The sequence below is a fragment of the Bison bison genome, unplaced genomic scaffold, assembly GCF_000754665.1.
Source record: "Bison bison bison isolate TAMUID 2011002044 unplaced genomic scaffold, Bison_UMD1.0 scf7180017864461, whole genome shotgun sequence".
Lineage (NCBI taxonomy): Eukaryota > Metazoa > Chordata > Mammalia > Artiodactyla > Bovidae > Bison > Bison bison.
Genome location: NW_011495023.1, coordinates 2,471,980 through 2,490,612, shown reverse-complemented (window position 1 = coordinate 2,490,612; position 18,633 = coordinate 2,471,980). Strand labels below are relative to the sequence as shown.

The 18,633-nt window shown below is 34.3% G+C and overlaps 1 protein-coding gene across 1 annotated transcript in view; it reads left to right on the top strand.

The window, feature by feature from the left end:
• LOC105003084 (uncharacterized protein C10orf68-like) overlaps positions 1-18,633 on the top strand; it is a 181,499-nt gene that overhangs the window by 143,229 nt on the left and 19,637 nt on the right. The window contains exons 15-17 of the mRNA XM_010860053.1: positions 3,311-3,427; positions 6,492-6,599; positions 12,947-13,030. Of these exons, the coding sequence (XP_010858355.1) occupies positions 3,311-3,427; positions 6,492-6,599; positions 12,947-13,030 (309 nt within the window). The remainder of the gene's footprint in view (positions 1-3,310; positions 3,428-6,491; positions 6,600-12,946; positions 13,031-18,633) is intronic.

The window sequence follows — 18,633 nt, the reverse complement described above, 5'->3', positions numbered from 1 at the left end:
CAGGTACTCTGCATATAAGTTAAATAAGCAGGGTGACAATATACAGCCTTGACGTACTCCTTTTCCTATTTGGAACCAGTCTGTTGTTCCATGTCCAGTTCTAACTATTGCTTCCTGACCTACATACAAATTTCTCAAGAGGCAGATCAGGTGGTCTGGTATTCCCATCTCTTTCAGAATTTTCTACAGTTTATTGTGATCCACACAATCAAAGGCTTTGGCATAGTCAATAAAGCAGAAATAGATGCTTTTCTGGAACTCTCTTGCTTTTTCCATGATCCAGCAGATGTTGGCAATTTGATCTCTGGTTCCTCTACCAATGCATATATATAGAATTTAGAAAGATGGTAACGATAACCCTATATGCGAGACAGCAAAAGAGACACAGATGTATAGAACAGTCTTTTGGACTCTGTGGGAGAGGGCGAGGGTGGGATGATTAGGGAGAATGGCATTGAAACATATATATTACCATATGTGAAATGAATCGCCAGTCCAGGTTTGATGCATGAGACAGGGTGCTCGGGGCTGGTGCACCAGGATGACCCAGAGGGATGGGATCGGGAGGGAGATGGGAGGGGAGTTCAGGATGGGGAACACGTGTACACCCGTGACAGATTCATGTCAATGTATGGCAAAACCACTACAATATTGTAAAGTAATTAGCCTCCAATTAAAATAAATAAATATATATTTTTTTAAAAAAAGAAGTGCTTCATTTTGTATTTTGGGGGAGAGTTTAAGAATAGTTCCTGTTAATTCTTCTTTAAATGTTTGGTAAAATTCATCAATGAAGTCATCTGGTCCTGGGCTTTTGTTGGTTGTTGTTGGTAGGTTTTTGACTACTGCCCAGTCTCCTTTGTTACTGGTCTGTTCAGTCTTTCTGTTTCCTCATGATTCAGTATTGGTAGGCTGTATGTTTCTAGGAATTTATTCCTTTGCTCCTAGTTGTTCAATATGTTGGTGTATACTTGTTCATAATGGTCCCTTATAGCATATTTATTTCTGTGGTGTTAGTTGTAATGTTTTCTCTTCCACTTCTCATTTTCTTTGCGTCTTTATTTCTTAGACAGTCTAGCTAAAACTTTGTCAATTTCTGTGTGTCTTTTCAAAAATCACCTCTTAGTTTTATCATATTTTTCTTACTGTTTTTATGTTCCCTATTTCATTTATTTCTGCTCTCATCTTTATTATTTCCTACTTGTGATAACATTGACATTAATTTGTTATTATTCTTTTAGTTCCTTTGGGTGTAATTTATGGTCTTTGAGATATTTCTTCTCTTTTAATCTAGATGTGTATTACTATAAACTACCCTCTTGGATACTGTTTTTGTACATCCTACATGTTTATGTATATTGTGTTTCCATTTTTGTTCTCTGGAGATATTTTCTAATTTCCCTTTTGATTTCTTCTTTGATTCAGTGGTTGTTCAAGATTGTGTTGTTTAATTTCCATGTGTCTGTGAATTTTTCATTTTTCTTCCATTATTTATTCATATTTTTTTTCCCACTGTGGTTAGAAAAAATACTTGAAATGATTTTAATTTTAAACATATTAAGATTTGTTTTGTGACCTGGAATGTGATCTGTCCTGAAGAAGAATGCTTATGAAGAATGTGTATTTTACTGCTCTTGAGTGGAATGCTCTGTAGATATCTCAAGTCCATTTGAATTCAAATAATTCAAGCCCTCTCTTTACTGATTTTACTTATCTTTACTGAGTCTTCGTTACATATTTTTTGTCTGAATGATCTATCCATTATTGTAAATGGAATATTAACGTCTCCTTCTATTCTTGATTTGCCATCTATTTCTCCCTTCAGATCTGTCAGTGTTTGGTTTATATATTCAAGTGAGCCATTATTGGATGCATATATGTATTTGTAAGTGTTATATCCTGTTGAATTGATTCTTTCATCAAAATGATGAAATGACCTTCATCATTGTAATGACCTTCTTTGTGTCTTGGGGCAGCTTTCTATTAGTCTTTTTTGTCTAATATAGCCACCTCTGATCTCTCTTGATTACCATTTTCTTGAAATATCTTTTTCTATCCTTTCACTTTCAGCCTGTGTGTGTCCTTATATCTAAAGTTGATCTTTTATTAATAGCATGTAATTGCATATTGTTAGCATGTAATTACATCTTATTTTTTCATTCATTCTCCAATCTTTTTTGAGTGTAATTTATTTATATTTAAAGTAGTTCTTGATTGTTAATGACTTTGTATTGCCATTTTATTGTTTTTGTTGCTTTTGTAGTTCTAAGTTTTCTGCTTAGAAATCCATTGTAGTCTTACTGAAGTTCTTTTGTGTGAAATAAGTTACTTTTGCTGCTTTTAAAATTCTTTCTTTGTCTTTGACCTTTGATAATTTAAGTGTATGTCTCAGTGTAGATCTCTTTGAATTAAATCTATTTGGACTTCTTTGGGATCCATAAGTTTGTATGTCCACTTCCTTCCTCAGTTTTGGGAATTTTACAGCCATTATTTCTTTCTTTTCTTATTCTCTTCTTCTTCTGGAATAACTATCTGGCATATATTTGCTTGATGGCATCCCATATGTTCCGTAGACTTTTTTTTTACTTTTTTTCATTCTTATTTTCTTTTTGTTGTTCTACTTGTTAATTTCAAATTATCCGTCTTTGAGATCACTGATTATTTTTCCTCTGCTTGATCATGTGTGCTACTAAAAAGCTCTCTGTTAAATTCTTCAGTCATTGTGTTCTTCAGCTCCAAAATTTCTGTTTGGTTCTTTTATGTTTTCTGTCTCTTGTTGACCTTCTCTGTTTGTATATGTATTGTTTTCCTGATTTTATTTAGTTGTCTATTTGTGTTCTCTTGTAGCTCACTGAGGTTAAGATTACAATTTTGATTTTTTGCCATATAAAAACTTTTATGACAAATCTGTATGTTTAATCATGTAAGAAATATTGCTGATCCATATATTTATCATACTAACTTTATCAGAACTAGGTAATTGTTAAAATGATAATGATTCACATTCTGATTTTGTTTATAAATGGGGATTGTTAAAAAATGGGGATATCTTTTGGTGCTTCAGCATAAATCAGGGTATTAGCTGTTGGATTGACACAGAAATATATTCTATATTAAGTTAAGACAATAAAGAAATTGAAATCTATTCAATGAACTTCTAACATTTATTGAGTAATCATTTTTCTCTTCTTATTGATATAAGAATATTTTCCTAAACTCCAGACATTATAATCTCCTTGGAATTAAGCCATAATGTATAGGTTTCAATAGTGTTTCTGTATTTAATTGAAAGTTTTATTCATATTGGTAGATCAAGATATGGATGAACTCTCAGATGAGAAATTTGCACTTGACGATCTAGTAAGAACTAAAGGATACAAGGATAACACTCAACTAAGTGGAGTTTACCACCCTCAGATATTGAGAAGTATGAATTACATTCATATACATATTTTAAAAGTCATCATAAAATACTTGACAGTTTAAAATTACATTTTAATGTGCACCAATTTTATGTTAGTTGAACTTTTTCCTTAGAGTGGATATTTTAAAACATAATTTACCAGAAATTGAAGTTCTACAGAACTAGTAAATGCTGTAATGCTATTAGCACCCCTCATTTCTTGGAGTCTTTAATATTCTAATTATTATACTTTATTTCTTAAATTTGTTGAGCAAGAAACTCTGTCTTTCTCTTTCTTTGGGATAGTGTTTCATAGAGAACAAGTTTAGGAGACATTTTTCTAGGAAACTTATGGAATTGTTGCAGTTATTTCATTTTTAACAACATGACGTTTACCCAGCATTTACATTTCAGTTCTTATCAAGTATCATTATCTGCTAAAACATATTTGTTGTTATCCAGTAGAGCTATTCTTAATATTGTTACGTAGTTTCAAGAAGGGAAAAGAAATGTTTGTTTTTTATCTATTGGACACTACTCTTGATATTTTATATTTTCTACTACAACTCTTTAGTAGTGTATTTTTTGTGTATATTTTAAGTAAATTTATCTATTTTTTATGTTTGCTTCAAAAATGGATTTCTAGAAAAATGGACATTATTAGAAAGATTGTTGTTCAGTCAGCAAGTTGTGTCCAACCATATGCGACCCCATGAACTGCAGCATACCAGGCTCCTCTGTCCTTCACTATCTCCCTGAGTTTGTTCAAACTCATGTCCATTAGAAAGACTGGAAATTTTTTATTTGGATTTTTGACTTAGTATAACAGAAAATTTGATTTATATTTGTTCTTCTTAAGAATCAAATAAAACCTAGGTCCACAATTTATTTGATGGAAATTGTTGGTTCATGTATTCCTGAAGCCTAGCCTGAAGGATTTTGAGCATAACCTTACTACCATCTGAAATGAGGGCAATTGTACAGTAGTTTGAACATTTCTTCGCATTGCCCTTCTTTGGGATTGGAATGAAGGCTGACCTTTTCCAGTCCTGTGGCGACTGCTGAGTTTTCCAAAAATTCCTGGCATATTGAGTGCAACACTTTATCAGCATCATCTTTTAGGATTTTCAATACCTCAGCACTATTACCTCATAATAATGCTTCCTAAGGCCCACTTCACACTCCAAGATATCTGGCTCTAATTGAGTGACCACACCTTCATGGTTATCACGGTCATTAAGACCTTTTTTTGTAAAGTTCTTCTGTGTATTCTTGCCACCTCTTCTTAATCTCTTCTACTTTTGTTAGAAGAATTTCTAACAATTTCATCTCTAAGAATTTTCCACAGTTTCACTTTTATTTACTTTTGTTAGATCCTTACTGTTTCAGTCCTTTATGATTTCCATCCTTGCATGAAATGTTCCCTTTATATGTTCAGCTTTCTTGAGATCTCTAGTCTTTCCCATTTTGTTGTTTTCCTTCTATTTCTCTGCATTGTTCAGTTAAAAAGACCTTCGTATCCCTCCTTACTATTCTCTGTAATTCTCATTCAGTTGGATATATCTTTCCCTTTCTCCCTTGCCTTTCACTTCTCTTCTTTCCTCAGCTATTTGTATATCCTCTTAAGACAACCATTTTGCCTTCTTGCATTTCTTTTTCTTTGGGATGGTTTTAGTCATTTGTACAGGATTGTTTCTTGTACCATGTCACAATTCTCCATCCATAGTTGTTCTGTCTCTCTGTCTATCAGATCTAATCCCTTGAATCTATTTGACACTTCTACTGTATAGTCATAAGGGATTTGATTTAGGTCATACCTGAATAGCCTAGTGGTTTTCCCTACTTTCTTCAATTTAAGCCTGAATTTTGCAATGAGCTGATAATCTGAGCCTTAGTCAGCTCCTGGTCTTGTTTTTGCTGACTGTATAGAGCTTCTCCATATTTGGCTGCAAAGAATATAATCAATCTGATTTGGGTATTGACCATTTAGTGATGTCCATATATAGAGTCATCTCTTGTGTTGTTGAAAAGGAATGTTTGGTATAATCAGTGTGTTCTCTTGGCAAAACTCTGTTAGCCTTTGCCCTGCTTCATTTTGTACTCCAAGGCCAAACTTGCCCTTTATTCCAGGTATCTCTTGACTTCCTTCTTTTGCATTTCAATCCCCTCTGATGAAAAGGACGTCTTGTTTTGGTATTAGCTGTAGAAGGTCTTGTAGGTCTTGAACCAGTCAACTTCAGCTTCTTCAGCATTGGTGGTTGGGACATAATCTTGGATTACTGTGATGTTGAATATCTTCCTTTGGAAATGAACTGAGATCATTCTGTCATTTTTGACTTTGCACCCAAGTACTGCATTTAAGATTTTCTTGTTAACAATGAGGACTAACTACTCTTTTTCTTCTAAGGGATTCTTGCCCACAGTAGTAGATATATTGGTCATCTGAGTTAAATTCTCCCATTCCTTTCCATTTTAGCTCACTAAATCAAACAACATCTTTGATTCCTAAGATGTTGATCTTCACTCCTGCCATCTCCAGCTTGACCAGGTCCAATTTACTTTGATTCACAGACCTAACATTCCAGGTTGCTATGCATTATTGCCCTTTATAGCACTGGACTTTACTTTTACCACCAAACATATCCACAACTGGGCATCATTTCCACTTTGGCCCAGACACTTCATTCTTTCTGGAACTATTAGTAATTGCCTTCTGTCCTTCCTTAGTATCATATTGGACACCTTCCAACCTGGGAGACTCATCTTCTAGTGTCATATGTTTTTGCCTTTTCATATTGTTCATGGGTTTCTTGCAGCAGGAATACAAGTGTGGTTTGCCATTCCCTCCTCCAGTAGACCACACATTTTGTCAGCAGAACTCTTCACTGTGACCTGTCCGTCTTGAGTAGCCCTGCATAGCCTAGCCCATAGCTTCACTGAGTTATGTGAGCCTCTTTGCCACAAGGGTGTGAGCCATGAAGAGGAAGTGTAAGGTGACACCTCTCTAATTAACTTTATGTAGTATAATTTTACCCTCACAAAATATCAGTTATGTATCTACTAATCTGGCAATCTATTATTCTTACAGTTAAAAGGGAAACAACCACAGAACATCCAGATATAGCAGAGAATCTTCCAGAAATGAATCCATCAATTGATGACTTAATATTTCAATTAGATTTAAACAAAGTAATTGGTAAGTAGAGATTTATAATGTTTAGGTGCAATAGAGAACACGTTCTAAGAGTTAAAGCATTTCCACTGTATTATACAGTTATTAAAATAAGAAATTCAAACATAAGGTAACCTTTCTCAGTTTAATAAGCAGTCAGCCCTCTGTATCCATGGGTTTCACATCTACAGATTCAGCTGACCACAGATCAGAAATATTCAGAAGAAAATTTTTCAGAAAGTTCCAAAAAACAATGGTTTATGCACTGGCAATGGTTTAGATAACATTTACAACTAATTATATAGCATTTTCATTGTATTAGGTATTATAAGTAATCTAGAGATGATTTAAAATATATAGGAGAGTGTTCGTAGGTTACAGGAAAATATTGCACCATTTTATTCAAGAGACTTGAGCATCTTCAGGATTTGGTATCCACAGGGGATTCTGAGAACCCTCCCCTGTGGATACTGAAGGAAAGCTGTAATAATTTTATTCTTTTATTAAACAGTCTATATATCAATTAATATGTATCTTTAAAAGAATTTGTCATCTGCTTATTACTTCACCAAACATTAATTAAGTAATGCTTAAGAGTTTACCTGCTCATGAAAAAAAAAAAAGGTTTTTCCCTACATTGTGAATTTTCATGATATAAACTAGATGCTATATGATCAGTTCTTTAGAAAACACAGTTTTTGTTACTTATATCATCTGTTGTGATAACAAGACAATGAAAAAAATAGAACTATCACTAGATAGGCAATATGTCTACTTTGTGACCTTTATATCACAAAGTCGGCAAATGTCTAATAGTTAAAAAACCTAGCTAGGAAAGTCCCTGGTGACCTAGTGGTTAGGATTCTGGACTTTAACTGTCACAGGCCAGGTTCAGTCCCTGGTCAGAGAACTGAGATCCCACAAGTTGTGTGGCACAGCCAAAAACAAAACCTATGCTAAAGCTCGTGTGGCCAAGTGACTAAGTACTTAACTAATTTCCAATAAGATAATTTTAAGTGTAACATTGGCAGCTTCTGAACAACCATTTTAAGGCAGATGTCAGCAAAATGACAGACTAGGAGCCCCAAGCTTTTAATCCCTGACAGAAACAATGAAAAAGGGTGAGGAAGGGGAAAGGCAGAAAACCATTAGAACTAACTTTGTCAGAACTTTGGGAAACAATAAAATATTTACAGTAACAAGAGGATTCTCCCTTTAAGAAAAAGTCGTCTTCAAAATGGTCAGAAAATTTTGTAGAAATATGAAGGAGTGCCCAGCACAAACCCAACCCCAAAGAATAGGAGAGCTTTTAGGGTTAACAAGATTACCATTAGACCTGCTCTATAGAAAATGCTAAGGGGAATCCTTGAAGTTGATGTGAAACAATGTTATACAGTAACTTGAAGCTATATGAAGAAATGAAGATCTCCAGTGTAGATAAATACGTCTCAAATATAAAAGCCAGTATTATTGTAGTTTTAGTTTGTAGCTCTACTTTTAATTTTGTATAATAGTTTTAGGAAAAATATATAAAAGTAATGATAAATCTGTATTATTGGGCACACAGTGTATAAAGATATGCTTAATAACATCAGTATCGAAAAGGATTGAGCCATATAGGAGTACAGCTTTTGGATGTTATTGAAGTTAAGTTGGCATCAATTTAAATTAGATTTTTATAACTTTAAGATGTTATGCATAATTCCCTTGGTAACAAAAAGGAAAATATGTATAGAATATGCACAAAGGAAATGAGAAAGGAAACAAAACTAGTCCCTTAAACTATCAGTTGAACACGAAAGAAGGCAGTATTAGAGGAAATGAGGAACAAAAAAATGTAAGAAATACAGAGAACAAATATAAACATGGCAGAAGTAAGTTCTTTCCTTTTCATTAATTACCATAAATGTAAATGATTAAGCTTTCTAAACAAAATACAGAGATTGAAAAAATGGAAAAAGAATTATCCAACTATATGCTGCCCATAAGAGACTCACATTATATCAACAAAATTAACAAAACTTTAACTAGACTCATGAAGAATAAAGAGAGAAGACTCAAGCTATTAAATCAGACTAGAAACTGGGAATAGTACTACCAACTTTACAGGAATAAAAAACATTATAGGAAAACATTGCCACATTATTGAATAAAGAAAAAAGTCATTAAACTTCAATAAAACTTTGCTTATAATATATCTTTGACACTTATCTTTTAAAAAGTACAAATAAATTTCAGCAATTTAATAGTAAAATATTTCCTTCAATATTAGGAATGAGACATGTATGTTTGTTATCACTATTTCTACTCATTTTTGTACTGGCAACCATAGATATTACAAAAAATTAATAATGCAAGTTGTAAGGATTTAAAGAAATCTCATAAATTTCAGACAATGTAACTGTGGAGGTATGTAATCTAAAAGAATCTGTAGTTTATAGATAAACTCTTATATCAGCTGTATTTATTTAAATTACTGAATATAGAGTAAAACTGTAGAAAACTCAATTCTGTTTCTATATACCAAGAACAAAAAATTGAAAATGAACATTTTTTAGGGATGATGAAATTTTAGTACTAAAACAAATAAAATATCTAGGAATAATTATTTTTTAAAGATTTGCAAAGCTTCTTACCAGTTGAACATGTGAAAAACTTGGAAGTCCTCATTCCCACACTCCAAACCAAAAAAAGCTAAAGAATCTTAAAGTCAACAACCCTTCTCAGTTCCATCAAAGAATGAGGTTAGAGAGCAAATTTCCCCTCTCAAACTGAGGAGATATATGGATACTGGAAATTACATATTTTTAGAAACAAACTAACACTGGAGCCAGAAACTAGTAGGAAAACTTAAAGAGTAATTTAGTAATTGTTGGAAACTGGACATGAACTAGGTTGAGCAATTAAAAAGTTCTCAACACAACCGTGGATATACCATACACTTTCAGGTGCCTTGGGTAAATATCAGGAATAAAATCTACTCATGCATTCAGCAAAGGGGAGAAAAGTGAACATCTAAAATTGCGTTCTTCTTAACACAGCCCTAACTTTAAGAAAAACTACTGGAACCTGACAGATGTCCAGAAAAAGAAATGCCAGAATCTAACCTCTTGAACTTTCAGCATCAAGGAAGGCAGATATTCAAGTCCAGTCCTCTTTAGCCTCTCTGTTTTATCTAATTCAGTAAACATGCTGAAAATCAATTTTGAAAGTCACAGCCCAGAGGAAAGTGTAAATAAAAGACTGAGAACTAATCATAGGTTTATAGAATGCTTTCCCTCTCTCTCATACCTTACAACTACTTCACTAAGGCCCCTGGATAATAACAGAGGGTTACCAATGGAAAAACTGCAGTGCTCAGGGCCCGTTAAAGAAGTATTCCTTAGGGAAAATCAAAAACCACAGAGGAGACCAGAAAAGGAAAATAAAAGAAATTTTAGCCTGTGACACCTGCTGATCTCCTCTCCAGATGAACATAAAACATCATAATAAAAACCTAAATACTTCAGTTATTTTACCTGATACATCATGTCTAGCTTTAAAACAGTATATGGCATGCTAAAAGAGCAAAACATGTAAGCTGGACACAAAGCAATCATCAAGACCAGATGCAGATATAGCAGAAATTTTGGAATTATCAAACTGGGAATTTAAATTAACTGTGACTAATATAATAAAGGCCTTTGCAGAAATGTAGACTATATGAAAGAATATATAGGTAATTATGCATAGAATAAATCTCTAAGAAAAAATCAAAATAAATGCTAGAAATCAAAAGCACTGTAACAGAAATTAAGAATGTATCTAAATGACTAATAAACATTTGAAAATGGTACAGTCTTATTTGTTATCTAGAAAATTGGAGTTAAATTCATGAGGGTTTTATGACATAGATCATTGAGTTTAAGTCAAAGAATGACAGAATCAAATCATGATAATATTGTAGAGCAACTTGTTCTACAACATGATAATATTGTAGAACTTTCAGAAACTGCTGGTAGAAGTATAAATTAGTATACACACTCTGGAAAACTGGCATTTCTACTCTATTGGGAACTCCAATAAGATTTATGGCTGACTTTTCATCAGAAACTATGGAGAACAAAATGCAATAGGATGACCAAAATGCAAAAAAAAATATGATCAACCCCAAATTTTATATCCAGCCAAATTACCTCTCAAAAAATAAAAGTGAAGTAAAGAGATTTTAAAACATAAAAAACTGTGAAAATTCATTGCTAGAAGATTCACTTTATCAAAAGTACAAAAGAAAGTTCTTCAGGCTGAAAGCAAGTGATCTCAGACAGTAATCTGAACCCCATAAAAAAGAGACTGGGTTAAAGTAATTCTGTAATTATAAAAGATAGTATTAAAACCTATACACAAATAATAATCATAATTTTAACAAAGCAATGACTATATAGGTTACAGGTTATTATATATAACAATGGTGCAAAAATATAGTGGAGGGAATAATGCTATATAAGGGTAGCATTTCTATACCTCACTGTAATTACTAGAATTTACTTAGCATAATTCTGATGTAGATTCTTTTTTTATTGTGAAAAAATTGATCTATAACATTGTGTGTTTAACATTTATGGTATGTTGATACATTTGTACATTGCAATATGATGACCACCCCAGTGTTAGCTAACACTTCCATCATGTCATATAATTATCATTTTTTGGTAAGAACACTGTCTAGTCTCTTCTAAAATTAATTGTGGTGATGGTCATATAACTCTGAATATATTTTTTAAAACATTGAAATGAACACTTTAAACGGGCAAATTGTATGTTATATATTTTTTAAAACGAACTCAATGAATGTCAAAAAGAATAGAATTAAAAAAGGATTTGAAAGTGGGAGGATATGATAAAAGAAAACTCTGACTTTTCTAGGTTACACATTTCTCTAGCGTATGTCTTTTAATTGATAGTACTTAACCTAATCTTCCCTCTAATGCTATCCTCATTGCCTCTTACTTATCTAAGGTATCTTTGCTTTCTTAATGCAAATGAGCAAGTCCTTGTTACCTATACCATTTGGAGAGAGAAACAGAAACTAAAATGTATCTGCTAATACTCCCCAGTTTCATTTTGCTATACATCTTATTACTTTCACAAAATGTTAATTGTTCTACCTAACCAGACACACTGTTTTGTCATTTTGGCAATGGTGCTGCAGCAGGTAACCACCTCTACACAAATAGCACAACCTTTTTAATACTTACCAGCTCATACATTTCTCCAAAGAGAGACTTCCATCTGGGCATCTTAGTTATAACAGGTTTCTAACTTCAGGTACACACTCAACTAGAAACTAATTAGCTACAGTATTTTAAATCCAGTAGTTGATCATTCCTAATTATTCCTTTCAATATAAACTCTCCTTTAATAATGTTAACATATTTTTCTCATAATTGGACCTAATTACAGTTTAAATCAGACATGACTGAGCGACTTCACTTTCACTTTTCACTTTCATGCATTGGAGAAGGAAATGGCAACCCACTCCAGTGTTCTTGCCTGGAGAATCCCAGGGACGGGGGAGCCTGGTGGGCTGCTGTCTATGGGGTCACACAGAGTCGGACACAACTGAAGTGACTTAGCAGCAGCAGCAGTTTAAATCAAGCAAAAATTTCAAATGGCATAAAACTCAAATGAAAGAGACCCAGTCTCAATCCAGGTACTTCTACAAGTTTAACCATTTCTTCCTCCAGACTACCAGGTCTACATGCTAAAGGGACCTAGGAGAGCACGTTTTTTCAGTCTACAACATATTCTGATATTCTTTTACATCACTGATGCCTACTTTGTTTACACTTAAGTAACATAAAAGGGGCATTAAAATATTCCTGGAAAGTCCAAGAATTTCTGCCCCATGGTAAATTTCCATGGAGACCCTAGTTTGCAACATAGCCTGAGGAAAAAAATGTTGTGTTCCACATCACTGGTATATATCCCTATAGTATGATTTTGATTTTAATTTAAACTTAACAGTTGATTATTATCATAACCTCTCCAGGATATTTTAATTTAGTTTAAGAGATAGCACTGTATGGAAAAAGCACTGGTTAAAGGCATAAGGTTGTGCATCAGGTTTTTCATTATCTGGATACACAGTCTTGGTCAAATTGTTAATGTCTCTAAGTCTCAGTATATGGAGACTTAATGATTGCTAACAGCCATTCTAATTCTAAGGTTTAATGATTCTGCAACCAAGATATTCCATTATAATGCATATTTACTAATAACTAGGCTATTTAAGATAGTACCACACATGAACACACATACAGACAGACAAAGAGAAATACTCATATGTTAGGGTTACTTTACAAAGTGTTTTGTTATGTTTATTTCTATAGAAATTGATCTAGAACACTTGAAAGATACTCTTGGAAGACATATACGGATAGTGGAAAATAAGACCCTAGCAAAGGCTCCCCTTGGTAAGTCTAATCTTTCCAAGTCTGATCTATATGGTTTCTTTACCTTTTTTGGAGTTTGAGTATGAATTTTTAATGATAAGAGTACTTGCATATTGTTATTATATAGGTAAAATCTTCATGAATATCCTCATAATTAGTTGTACTATGGTATTTACTAGAAATCTAAAAGTTAGCTAGATATGATTTTTAGAAAGGATCCATTTAAAAATTAAACCATAAACTGAAATGCTGTAATGAACTTGGAATATACTTGATACATCCTGGCTTCCCTGGTAGCTCAAACAGTAAAGCATCTGCCTGCAATGCAGGAGACCTGGGTTCAATCCCTGGGTTGGGAAGATCCCCTGGAGAAGAAAATGGCAACCCACTCCAGTATTCCTGCCCGGAAGATTCCATGGATGGTGGAGCCTGGTAGGCTACAGTCAATGGGATTGCAAAGACTCAGACACAACTGAGCCACTTCACTTCACGTGTATTTAATTCTATTCTAATCTCTCTTTCTAGTTTAGAAAAGGAGAAAGTCTTCTTGATGAATGTGATAATAACAAGGTGAATTTAACACAGAGTTAATTCATTGGTTACCATTTCTCTCTATTTGATGGAACTATCAGGCATATTAGCCTTCTCATCTGTGATAGGGTCATCAGTTGTGTTATGTGGTTCAGAGATTATGCTACAGCCTTTACTCCTGTAAAAGTGATAGACACACTGCCCTTTAATTTTGGGGGAAGAACTGATATTGAAGCTGAAACTCCAATACTTTGGCCACCTGATGCGAAGAACTGACTCATTGGAAAAGACCCTGATGCTGGGAAAGATTGAAGGCAGGAGGAGAACGGGACGACAGAGAATGAGATGGTTGGATGGCATCACCGACTCAATGGACATGAGTTTGAGCAAGCTCCAGTAGTTGGTGATGGACAGGGAGACCTAGCGTGCTGCAGTCCATGGGATCACAAATAGCTGGACACAACTGAGTGGCTGAATGAACTGACTGATAACATCAAAAGAGATAGACCATATAACAGAGATGTAAAAAAGACACCACTGCTAAAACCACTATATCCAAGAATTTTTCTCTTGAGGAGCAGTAGTTGTGCCTTGAAACTGCAAAGGAATACTTCAGTAAAATGTTTCAGCCAGATAGCTAAGAATATAAGCAAGAAAATAATAATAACATGCCTTGAAAAAGGAAGTCAGTATTCAGAGATGCTATATTGCATATCCAAAATACTCAGTTTTCAGCATAAAATTATGGGTCATGCAAAAAAAAAAAAAACAGTAAAATGTGACATATAACAAGGAAAAATGAATACAATAAAAACTGCTTATGAGGATCCAAGCTATTGCACTTAAATAACAAAACTAAAAAGAAGTTATTATATATATATTTTCAAAGAACTAAATGTAAACATTATTAAGAAGAGAAGGAAGATCTCATGACAGTTCTTTATCAAATAAGGAATATATACAAAGAGAAATATATCATTTTGAAAAGGAACACATAAAAATCAGAGTTGAAAGTATAACTGAAATTTTAAAAAATCAGTAGAGATGTTCAGTATTTTTACACTATCAGAAGAAAGAATGAGAAAATTTCAAGTATGGAAATACAGCATGAACAGCAGAGGGATTAAAGAGCAGAAAATGGCATTTTAAATAATCACCAAAAAAATATTATAGTTAAAATAATAAGCGGTATACATACATGCTTTGTCTTCTCTTGGTAGAGCACACAATTATGTAAATAATTTAAAAGCAATTTTAAATAAATGAATTTATTTTTACATGCTTCATATATAAAATTGGGAAAAGATAGTAAGAATTATGTTATAAAGAGAACTATATATGTAGAATATGAAAAAAATTTCTAAATCTTCCTGGAATTTCATCTGTTTAGTATAAATCTAAAGTAGACTATAAAATTGACTGTGATTGTTACACAGCTCTATGAATATACAAATAAGCATAGAATTAACATTTAAAATGGATCATGTTACATTAAAAAAAAATAGTTCAACAAACTCCAAGCAGAGTAGGATTTAAAAAAAAAAAAACAAAACTTAAAAGCAGTGGGAGAATATTGTGAAGGAAGAAAATTGTGGCTCTTAATAGATGAGGTTTCTCTACTCTATATCATTTATTGCCTCCCTGCTTACCTAAGAATCCTTTGCTTTCTCAAATCAAGTGAATCAGTTCTTCTAATTTTATCTTTGGAGAAAGACCAGAGAAGAGAGCTAAAGTATGTCTGCTAATGTTCTCCAGTTCTATGTTGCTATAGTACACATTACTTTCACAAATGCTGTAACTTAATTACTAAAATTTATTCTGCCCAATCCAGCATGTCTTCAGTTTTAGTAATGATGTCCCATGGTCTTCATCTCTGTTTAGATTGCAGTGGTGATAAATTTGTGCTGCCTCAGTAATAGTGCACACTTTAAATATTCATGGGCTCAGCCAGTTCTCCAAAGCAAGACTTATAATGTATAAGTTCTGGATGTAACAAGTTCAAGCTTCACTTCCATGCTATATTAGAACCAAATTTTGCCCACCCAAGACTTTACCTAACAGGTGACCCAGAGTCACCAATTCTGATTATTCCTTTTGCAATATAAAATTCTTTTAAATAATTTTTTTTCTGATACTGAACATAGATCATCATTTCTGAATCCAGCAAAAAGTAAAAACCATGTAAAGACTCAAATGGAAATGGATGCAGTACCAATGCTCGAATTCCTGCAATGTCCCATTTCCTCCTCCTCGGGAAAAGGTCTATGTGCTAAGAGAACCTGGGAGAGTATTTTATCTCTGTCCACAAATTACTTGTTTTTCTTTCCCATTACTGATGCTTACTTGACTTAGCTATATAACCTTTTAAAAAAGAATTAAAATATTCCTGGACAAGCCAAAGAATTTCTGCCTCACAGTAACTTCCTGTGACTATGATGCCTATCATTTGCAACTTGACCCTGGGGAAAAATGTTATCTTCTACATCACCAGGTATATCCTTACCATGTGAATGTGTTCTTAATGTGCACACTATTTATTAAGATAAACTCTCTAGGATGACTTTTGTTTGCAAAAAGTTTGTATTTTACGGAAAAAGCTCTGGTTAAAGAACTATGAAGTATCAGTTTATGGATCAGCTTTGTTGTTACCTAGATAATGTGGCCTTGGTCAAATCATTATTTCTCTGTGTGTTAAGTCACTTGGTTGTGTCTGATTGTTTGCAACCCCATGGACTGTAGCCCAGTAGGCTTCTCCATCCATGGAATTCTCCAGGCAAGAATACTGGAATGGGTTGCCATTCCCTTCTCCAGGGTATCTTCTCAACCCAGGGATCAAACCTGGATCTCCTGCATTGCAGGAAGAAACCCTCAGTATAATGAGGCTTATGTGATTGCTTACAGCCCTTCCAATTCTAAGGTCCTGTGATACTAGAATCCAGACATTTCATTTTAAGCTGTTCTATAATATTAAAACATAATTAAAGGAGTACTACACAGAGAGAGAAACACATTTTAATATATACCTTACAAAAATGGTTTGAAACTGTTTATAGAGACTCATACAGAGCGCTATGCAGAAGGTACTAGAAGAAATATTCTAAAGGGCGAAATCAAGAGTCATCTTGGTAAGAACAAGAGTATTTCAAGTCTATTTCTGCTTTATTTATCTTCTCTGGAATTTACATTTGTATCTAAATGAGTATAGTGCCTATATGCTATTATTACAGGCCGAAATGTTTTCATCTGCTAGCTGCTAAGTCGCTTCAATCGTGAACAACTCTGTGGGACCCCATAGACAGCAGCCCACCAGGCTCCGCCATTCCTGGGATTCTCCAGGCAACAACACTGGAGTGGGTTGCCATTTCCTTCTCCAGTGCATGAAAGGGAAAAGTGAAAGTGAAGTCGCTCAGTCATGTGCGACTCTTAGCGACCCCATGGACTGCAGCCCACCAGGCTCCTCTGTCCATGGGATTTTCCAGGCAAGAGTACTGGAGTGGGGTGCCATTGCCTTCCCTCCTGTTATTAGTGGAATTCCAGCAGTTACTAACAGTAGAAAATTAGCTACATAGTATAAGTTTTAGAACTCATTCACTTAAAACTTATCCTTAGAAATTCAATGCTATGGTAAGTTTGGAATATGCTTGACAGAAGCATTTGAAATGTTATTACTATTCACTTTCTTTTTCAGGCTAGAAAGATAGCTGCTTTGTATTTGCATAAGCAGAAAAGCTAGTTTTATCAATGGAATTAAAATGGAGATTTCATTGCTTACTAATTCCCTCTAATTAATTAAAATACTGGCACAGTTTCAGTAACTCTGGTGAAATAGAGATCTTTAGTCTTGTTGTGTAGCTCATAGTTTACACTGCTGCCCCTTGTCTTGGTGTAATGGTATTTGACACACTGCTCTTTGATCTTTGGTGTGATATTAAGGGAGGCAGAGAGCTTGACAGAAAAGTAAAGGAAAGAGATACTCACAAGGAAAAGCAGCTGTCATCAAAGGTAACTCTTTGCCCAAGTCTGTGCTCCCAGAGGAGCAACATTAGAAGCTTCATGCTGCAGAGAAGGAGACTTCTCAACAACAGAATATATGCTTCCCTGGTAGCTCAGATGGTAAAGAATCTGCCTGCAATGCATAAAACCCAGGTTTGATCCCTGGGTTGGAAAGATCCCCTGGAGAAGGGAATGGCTACCCACAAGTATTCTTGTCTAGGAAATCCTATGGACACAGGAGCCTGGTGGGCTAAAGTCCTTGGGGTGACAAAGAGTCAGACATGCCTGAGTGACTAACACTTTCACACTTTTACATATTCCAGCCAAGTCACTAAACAAATAATGAGGAAAACAGCAACAACAAGCCTCCAAAGAGGAGGGGAACTCAGTATCTAGATTTCTTATATTATCTAGAATGCCCAGTATTTATCCCCCAAAATTTGAGACAGGCAAAGAAACAAAGTGTGAATCAGGTACTAGGAACTTCAGGAAAAGTAGGTGTAAAAAATAAATTAAGCAGTGAGAAAGTATTGTGAAGGAGGAAAATTGTGATTCATACTAGGTTACAGATTCCTCTAGCACATACCCTTTTTTCCCTCATCCTTAATTCTGCTATTAGATGCTCTTCTTAATGCTTCCTTGCTTATATAGGCATCAACTGTACTTGTCATTCTTAACCTATACCGGGTGGAGAAAAACCAGAGAGCCTCAGTTATATCTCCTCTGTAGGACCTTTAACACTTTCTCCTGCTCTCAGCCATTACAACAAAGTATTAATAGTAAGATCCCCCTATGGTTTCAGGTTCAGGATAGGTTTCCAACTTTCAGTATGTGTTCTTTGGAACCACCTTCCATTCACAAAACATTGGACACATTATTTGACCCAAGTCACCAGTCCTACTTTCACTTTCTCAATATGAATTTTTGTTTAATAACTTTCATGCAGTTTCCTCTCCTTTGACCTAGTTTGTAGTTACTAAATCCTGCCAAATCTTCAAATCACACAAAAACTCAAAGGGAGTGGGATGCAGTCCCGGTGCTGGTACTGCTGCAGATTTACCCACTTCCCCCTCCCCAGCGGAAAGGTATACATTGTAAGA